Source organism: Neoarius graeffei, chromosome 2, assembly GCF_027579695.1.
Source record: "Neoarius graeffei isolate fNeoGra1 chromosome 2, fNeoGra1.pri, whole genome shotgun sequence".
Classification (NCBI taxonomy): Eukaryota; Metazoa; Chordata; class Actinopteri; order Siluriformes; family Ariidae; genus Neoarius; species Neoarius graeffei.
Window position 1 is genome coordinate 54,918,963 of NC_083570.1, and position 9,109 is coordinate 54,928,071.

The window sequence follows — 9,109 nt, forward strand, 5'->3', positions numbered from 1 at the left end:
ATGTTTAGGCCAGTTGTCATGTCCAGCGAAGATGAGGATGAGGAGAATGATGACATCCATCCTCTTCCTCCTCCACCCGGGGCTCTGCGAACGCCTCCACCTCTTCCTCCTCCACCCGGGGCTCTGCGAACGCCTCCACCTCTTCCTCCTCCACCCGGGGCTCTGCGAACGCCTCCACCTCTTCCTCCTCCACCTGGGGCTCTTCGAACGCCTCCACCTCTTCAGCGTGCACCCGGGGCTCTGCAAACGCCTGCAGAGACGCCTGCAGCTGCCGAGTCTTTCATCCCAAGACAAAATATTTGGGATGGCATGTTTCGGCGTATTTTGAGACTACTGGAGGACCTGAAAGACACTCAAGTGGAACATGGGAGAATTCTCCAGGCCCTCGTGCAAAATCGTCAAAACATGCCTGACCTAATTCGCACCACTCCTGAAGGTTTCCCCCTAAAGACAATTACTGATCTAATGTCCATGGAGGAGAAACTCCAAGACCCCACCTTCATGGCAGAACTGGTATGTATTTTAAATGTACTGTATGTGAACTGAATCTATCTGTTGCTTCCTGTAGCCTATGAACGGCTGTTATTTAACATGCAAAAGCCCAATTGTTTTACAAATGGCTACACCAATAGCATACTGCAGCTTACATTCGTATGACATGAACTTTATCCACACAGCTTTCCCTGTCCATAATAACCACGTAGCGACTGCATAAAACTTTTAAGGAAGTAGCAGGACATACGTAAAGTGGCTGTGGCTACTGCTGGTGGTGGTGGAGCAACTGGGTTTGTGAGACTCACACAAGCGCGAGGGGTTCGGGGGGGGACGAATCAGGCACTATATGCGCAGCGCAAACCTGGAAAACTGAGGTTAAATACTTTTTATATTTTTTATTTTTTCTTCGAGGAAAGTTTACTCATGGTGATGTAAAAAAAGTGTTAACATATTACACTTTGGCCTAGATCAGGCCTATTCAATTGGCGGCCCGCTTCAAAAATTTAACAGCATTCGCGAGTCTCCAGAACAAACATACATTTTAAACTCTCGCTTACACTAGTTAGTTTGCCTCCCTCTCTAATTTCCAATCCGTTTTACATTCTTAATATGCTTATTTGCATTCTTAAACAAATCTTTTCAATCAATGTCGTTGGAAGAGTGTCGGGCGTTGCGATGTGCAGTAACAAGCGTCTCGCGTCATGCCAAAGCAGCACTGTAGTACAAGGTGCGTGCGTTTGCGATGTGTCTGAAATCAGTCCATAAACAAATGTTGACTAGGCAAACAATCTCCCATCTTCAATAATGAGACTGAGCTAGCACCACGTCCATGGTTGCTGTGGAAGAGTCCACTGGAAAATTATTTATGGGGCGTCGGACAACGGAGATACACAGATTTGACAACCGACTTCAAAGATTAAACACGGAGGCGGCATCTAGCAGTTTCGTAGGACTACTTTATGGGTAAAGAAATTAAACCTCCAGTGTTTCCCCCAGCACTTTCCAGGCAAGGCAGCCGCCCTGGGTAACTCGACCGCCCGCCCTAGCAAGGTTCCAAGAAAAAAAAAAAAATGCGTCCAAAAAAAAAACAAACGAATTGGTAATGCATTTCAGCGCAGGGACTGACAGCTAGACTAAACTGCGGCACCTAGTGGTTGGATATATTACTACGCCATATGTCCTCGAGGCCATATTTACAAACATTTTAATTTTAAATTCAACGGTTCAGCGGGAAAGTCGAGACGTTGCCATTATCGTCGGTGGAATAAGAAGGTAAGTTGTATTTGTAACTGCTCATCTAAACGGTGCATTTGCACTGTTACAGTGAAATTTAATTTTCATGTACTAATATAAGAAAGATAATATAATAATTATACAGTATAGCCTAATGCTATATAATGTTCATGTGCTAATATAAGTAGGCCTAATATAAATGTATTAAGGTAGGCAATATAAATTATGGCTGTAGGCTACATTCGTGGGACCCTTCCGTTATTTTTGTTGGTCCACCCAGCGAGATTACTCTCGTTGGGTCCACCGGAGGAAAACAGGGAATGGTCATGCAACTTTTTTTGTGGAAGGAAGGGGCAGCTATTTAGTCTGGATGTTATGAGAGAGGGTCATGCATTTTCCTCCTCAACAAAAGGGGAGGGTAATCATAGGCTAGATGACAAAGCCATACATTTTTCGCCGTTGCACACCAACATTCCTCTGATGGGCCGTAAATAAATTATAATAGTAAAAAAAAAAACCGATCTGTCCCAATGATTGCATGATTGACGCTAACTTGTTGCTTCCTTTCTTGCGTGCAGTAAATGGCAGGGAAACAACAAAAAATATCGGGCTTCTTTCAGCTTCTTTCAGTATTTCAATAAATACCTATTTTACAGTTCTACACAGCTTTGTTATTATTGTAGTACTACTACCCCCCCGGACTATCTGTGCAACGTGTGACGCGTTACGGCCCGACAACCCCCCCGGACCACTATCCGTGCCGCGCGTGATGCCCACCGAAGACTCACCACCTTGACTAAGCAATTTTCGTAGGACTACTTTATGGGTAAAGAAATTAAACCTCCGAAGTCGATCAAAACGACATGCCAATGATGACCATTGCACAATAAGCGTGAGCATTTGAGATGTGTTTGTGGAATGTCCGTATCATACACATGAACGAAAAGTTGGGAGGGAAACACAGTTATGAGACCAGCCTGGCTTTGTGATTGCGTTGACGAGACAATGGGCACATCCACGCTTGTAGTAAGCTAGAGTCCGGTAAAAAAAAATATTCGTGAATGCAGCTTCGCAGACTTGACAACTCACTTCAAAGATCCTTCAAAAAGGATGGGGTGTGTCTGCAGTAGTGTTCATATGGCTAAAGGTTACAGTTGGTCACTCAGAATGCACGTAACGTTAACGTTCCATATCAAGTTCCGATGCGCCCGGTCACTAATCAATTAATTATTTCAAGATCGCTTGCAGTTATGTAGGCCTATGCTACTGCAAAAATCCTCTGTAGCCTGCTGTACACATCTTCCTCCCGCGATTTTTCCCCTGGTGGTGTTTTATCACAACCACATTCACTTAAGAGGACAGATAATTTCTGTTTGGTAAATTTGTGGGGTCAGATAACAGTAAAGTTATTGAACTTGCAATACTGGGATGTACTCTGTCCAAAATATTGCAATAAAGAACAATGCACGAATTGCATTGCACAATGTATGATAGTTTTTTTCCCTTGCAGTTTACTGCAGTAATATAGCAACAGTTTTGATATTGCAGGACAACAAATGATCTTGTGTTGTGATTCTCTGGCTTGTCTTTTAAGGCTACATTGAACATTCAATGTTAAGATAATATTTAGATAGTTTTTACTGGTTGAAAATTGCTATTGCCAGTTGTTAGTGACCGCTGAACATGTGCAGCCCAACTTAAGTTCTTGGTTTCAAAATGTGGCCCGAATGAAATTCTAATTGAATAGCCCTGGCCTTGATGAAATGAAATAAGTTAGATGAAGATACGAAATTGTATGGACTGGTTTCAATACAACTTTTGAACAATACAATGTTTGAACATGTTTGTGGAGTTTTCCATTCATCAAGATCATGTTAGTCAAGAGTTAAAATTCATGACTGGATGTTGTAACTTGAACAACGATTCGGTTGCTCGTGGTGGCTTTGCTGGCTGGCGGCATGATTATAACTTGCATCAAAAAAATCGCTTTGTGGGGGCTCTTCGCATTGTAAACATTAAGTTTTCTGAGTATCAATACAGACTGCTTTGAATTGGTGACCCCAGGTCTAGCTTAATGAAACGCAACTCATTAACAGTGAATTTTATATGAAACTTCTAAAGTGTGCTCATATCCATGTATCTGGCAGTGCTTCCATATTGAGAGGTTTACTCCAGTGAGCAATATAGATTAACCTGCCTTGTGCCTTGTATTGTGTTTGTTACCCCTCAGATTGCAGCTGTGGCTGACATTGGAGGGGCCACCCGCCGTATGATGGCCTTCCTCCTTGAACACAAGTTTTCAAGAGAGTTCAACTTCTTGGGAAGAAATGGCAAGAGGGGCTTCAAGCCCCTCAAGCTGTTTGAAGTCGTTTATGGTAGGTGGACAATACAGTATTACAAATATAGAGAATACCAATCATGCAACTACAGGTGTGTAAGGGTGGGCATAGGTCATGTCTGGGGTAGTTAAGAAGTCGACGGTTCTTATTTTTATTTAACACACCCCCTACCATTTAATATGCAGACATGAAACGCGATATTTGGCTGAGAGTTGTCACATGATATAAGTCACTGCTATATGTGTGTCTTGCAGGGGCCTTGAAGAAAAACACGATGACTCATACCATCACGAGGAAGGATGCGGAGAAGGCAGTCTCCAAATGGCTCATTGGGGCTAGGGACGGGGGGGGGGAATAGACAGGCCCGTCAGGCCAGAGTAGCAGCTCCTCCAGAAATGTAATTTTTTTTCTTTTTTTTTTCTTTCACGCATACATGCGTGCACACACACACCTCACACACACACACACACACACACACACACACACACACATGCAGACATACACGCACGCACGCGCGCACACACACACACACATGCAGACATACACGCACGCACGCGCGCACACACACACACACACACACATGCAGACATACACGCACGCGCGCACACACACATCCCTTCTATCGGCCCACCTTTTTGGCAGGGAGCCAGGAGTGTGAGTCTGCATTAACAGCTCCTCACAGGCACATGATGGCTGACTGTACACGCACACAGGCACGCACACACACACACAGTACGTGAGAAGACACACTTACACACACACACACACACACACACACCCCACAGATACTGCACAGACTGCACTCCCTCCTGAGGTCCATACCAGGTCTGATGGTCCATACCAGAAATTTGAAAGGGTGTACAAACTTTTTTCCTCTGACTGTACTTTTCTTTCTTTTTTAAAATTAAAGCCTGTGTTAACCACATTCTCAAGAGTCAGTGTTATGTTTCAGCTTTTAAGATATTGGCACGCAAAACATGTATTTAGAGTTGTTAGCAGTTGAAGTAAAAGTATTTGTTATTGCTGTTTGTGTAAAGAACTGTACTATGGGCTGACTGTAATAGGCCCACACACATAGACGTCGCCAGACCCATTTTAGGGTAGCTCCAGCCACCCTATCTTATGGCAAAGCCACCCTATATTTTTTGCCCTTTTTTAAATTATTTATATTTTTATTTTTTTTTCCCAAAAAAAACAAAGGCAGTAAAGCACTGAACATGAGCCATCAACAACGCAAGTTAATCCGAACAACAGTTTCTGCTTGCTTATTTATTGTTTAATGCAATATTATTAATATCGTTATGATTCCTCCTCATTGGCTCTGTGTCAAGCGTCACGTCGAGTGGTAGGCTAGTAGGACTTAAAAAACTACGCGGGCATTCTGCAGCAGGCGCGGTGCGGGCTTCCATTGAGTTGGGTTTGCAGAGAGTCAGAATTCTATGCTTTCATTTGCAGACACACACGGTGAGATTGTAATTTGATGTCAGTGGTTTGCATTTGCTTAACTTTACCTAGGCTATATTGAGTCTTCTGTAGAATGTTTACATGATTTGTGAAGCACTTGCCCTCTTCAGTTTGCGCAGGAATGCATGACACCTACCATTGTTTTTTTTTTCACATTTTTGTAGTTTAGCTGGTGAAGTTGCTTCAGCAAGCAATTAAATGATGAAAGCAATTTTAAAATAGAATAGAAATGGTGGGAAGTGTGTCCCCAAGGTGTGATGCTCTTGAAATAATGAATTGATTGACAGCCTTAGTAGGTGCTCTGAAAAATGTTCGGCGCGCGCTGCGCGCGCGCAATACCTTTAATCCTCTGGGTGCTAAGCTACCCCTGTCTCTCAAACCTAGTGACGTCCCTGCCCACACAATACCTGAAAGGGTAAAATAAGGGACCCATAATGAGCCTGCATGGGACAACTCCGTGTGGGACCCAGATGGGAGAAACCTGGGTTGCCCAAGTAGGTTTTAGCTAGGGCCCATTTGAAACCCACTTTTAGCCCAACTGGGCTTGCCCACATGGGGCCACCGCATAACCCTTGGCCAAAACCGACTGGAACCCAGCTGGGCAGCCCACATTCAACCCATGTGGGACCCACATGGGTGTGTTGGCAGGGATTATAGAAAAAGTAGGGAGCGAAAACACGCAGGCAGCACCGTGCACACACTCACACACACCACGCCCACTCAGAGAGAGAGAGAGATTTTAACAAACAAAAATACACTAAATCTTACCTGGCTCATTCTTGTTTGTCAACAGACCACAGTTCACCATTCTGCTGTCTTTTTGTGGGAATCTTTGGAAAGTCCTGAAAAGAAAACACCGTTTATCAGCTCAAGATTAAACTGAAGCTCTCTCTCTCACACACACACAGAAATGAAACAGAACACGAACAGAAGCGTGAAAGTGAGTGAAGGGAAACCCCTCCTACAGATTCAGTCAGCAGACGCCTGCAGGTTTAAATTAAAGCTGTAGACGTGAATTTTGTTCATCACAATCTTGAAGAGGGCAGTGGCGGCTCCAGAGGTTTTTCCTTAGGGTGGCAAAGGAGGGGCATAGGTACCAGGAGGGGGGCATAGGTTGTCGATGCAGCAGTTCATGCAAATCGTAGAAATAATTTTTACGTACGCTCAAGAAAGACTCACAATCAAGTCATCTTGCAGGGGTGAAAGTAACTTTTATTTCTTGCCGGTACTATTATTTTGAGTCATAGTGCGCGCGCCGAAAAATACACCTAATTATTTATTATTGTCTACTTATCAAGCATTCACTAGGACTTCTTATCACTCAGTAGTACTAGTATAGTACTTTTTTATCACACTATCACTCTTTCATCCACCTGTATCAGTTTTTGATTATAAATAAATTGCAAACACAACATTTAATCGTTTTAATAACATTTTTTTTTAGCTGAACAGTTGAAAACTAACACTTCATTTTGGACATTCTGTCTACTACAACACTTTGGATAGCAGCTGCGCAGGATGGTGAAGCAGTGGCTCCGCGCACTCTCCCGCACGCTGTCTGTCGAGTGAAACACGGAAGGAATTCACTTCAGACATAATTCAGAGACAGGTCAGAACGAGTTATATGCAATGTATATTGAGGAAAACATGTTGCTTTCGGTAAATTGCAGGTGTGTTGTACGGTGGCCGACAAGGGTCAAACGGACGGCAACGGCCCAATTGAGGTATTTCACCTGACGTCACAGGGTCACGTGACGCCCCGGTGTCCACCATTTTGGACGGCAAGCTAGCTAATGTCAACAACAGTAGCTAGTATGTTACTGTAGCAATATTTACGTTCAGTCATTTGGATGACTGTTAAAACCTTTCAGTCTCAAGTTTTTCCTTTACTGGATTTACTAGTTTACTGAGCGAGCGCGCGATGGCTCCCGGCTTGGCCGCCGAGCGCGCGATGGCGCCCGGCTTGGCCGCCGAGCGCGCGATGGCGCCCGGCTTGGCCGCCGAGCGCGCGATGGCGCCCGGCTTGGCCGCCGAGCGCGCTAGCTCAGTAAACTAGTAAATCCAGTAAAGGAAAAACTTGAGACTGAAAGGTTTTAACAGTCATCCAAATGACTGAACGTAAATATTGCTACAGTAACATACCAGCTACGATGTTGTTGACATTAGCTAGTGCTAACAGCTAGTTGCTAATACACTGCTAAAACTACACCAACCCTAATAATACAGTTCTTGGTCATTACCTGGTAACAGCAAATTTATAACGGGCCATGTCTCAACAGACTAAGAAGTTATTTCAATGACATTTAATAACATTTTGTTTATCCTGAGGACCGAAAGTAAATGAAAATGTGAACAAACCTTAGCTGTAATCAGATGGCGACCACCGGCTCCAGGGACGACCCACTGATGTAGGCATGTTACCCAGCCTGACACAAAATATTTGTAGGCATCCAAACTCGTATACGCTTTCAGATCAATACCTGTGTATGGCGATGGTTTTTTAACGACACAGGTATACAGATCATGTGGGCCGAAGTCAGGTAAAGACGAGGGCTTCGTGTACTTCCGTACGTCAGTGAACAATCCTGGTGGAAGCAGGTAAACGTCGTTCTCTAAGCCTGCTAACCTCAATTTTTGCAAATACCTCTCCCTCTGCTCGCCCTGTAAATGCCCTACGTCGCTGGATAGTGAAGGTGTTTTCTGCATCTCGCTCCTTTTTCTTTTATGTTTTTCGTTTGTCGCCTTCCTCGCATTCAAACTGATTCGAGCCGTGCCGTCCAAAATGGCAGCGTCACATGACTTGGTCACGTGAGTGAAATACCTCAATACGTCTCAGTTCGAGAAAACAGCTTCAAGCACAGAAACGCTGCAAAATCACAAACTCAAACGCAAGTCTAAACGAAGTCTAAATGAAAAAAACGTGCTGCAAAAAAACAAAGACAAATGCATCATCAAACGCGATGCAAATAGAGAAACGATCTGCAAACGAAAAACGCTGCATTACCTGTCACTGCAAACGGAGATGCTCCAAACCTGCAGGGGGCGCTCTCAGCGTAACAGCTCAATAGATAGACAAGGGTCAAACGGACGGCAACGGCCCAATACGTCTCAGTTCAAGAAAACAGCTTCAAGTACAGAAACGCTGCAAAATCACAAACTCAAACACAAGTCTAAACGAGGTCTAAATGAAAAACGTGGTCTTAAAGGCCTAAATGAAAAACTCTCGATTGAGCTGTTATGCTGAGAGCGCCCACTGCAGGTTTGGAGCATCTCCGTTTATAGTGACAGGTAATGCAACGTTTTTTGTTTGCAGATCGTTTCTTGGTTGCGGCAAGTAGGGACAATATGGATACTAATATACAGTATAGTAAGGCTGAAGTCAAAAGCATCATTAAGGCCAGAGTACATGGGAGATACCAGCACCTTTGGGAGAATGGGTCTTCTGGGAGGCATCTTTTTAACATTCAGCCTGAAATACATAGAGCTATTGGTTCACTTAAATAAAACAGGGTGCTCACTCCCACCTGATTGTCATCCCATTGATTGAAATCACCTGACTCTAATTTCACCTTCAAATT

General features: G+C 44.0%; 1 protein-coding gene across 3 annotated transcripts in view; it reads right to left on the reverse strand.

Moving 5' to 3' along the window:
* LOC132881694 (von Willebrand factor A domain-containing protein 5A-like) overlaps positions 1-8,582 on the reverse strand; it is a 69,675-nt gene extending 61,093 nt beyond the window's left edge. The window contains exons 1-2 of one of the 3 annotated variants that reach the window (XM_060914459.1): positions 8,536-8,582; positions 6,300-6,373 (exon numbers count right to left, since the gene is read on the reverse strand). In XM_060914459.1, coding sequence (XP_060770442.1) covers positions 6,300-6,339 — 40 coding nt within the window. In that variant the 5' untranslated portion in view covers positions 6,340-6,373; positions 8,536-8,582. The other 2 variants (XM_060914460.1, XM_060914461.1) reach the window with 2 other exon arrangements.
* Positions 8,583-9,109: the final 527 nt, after the last annotated feature.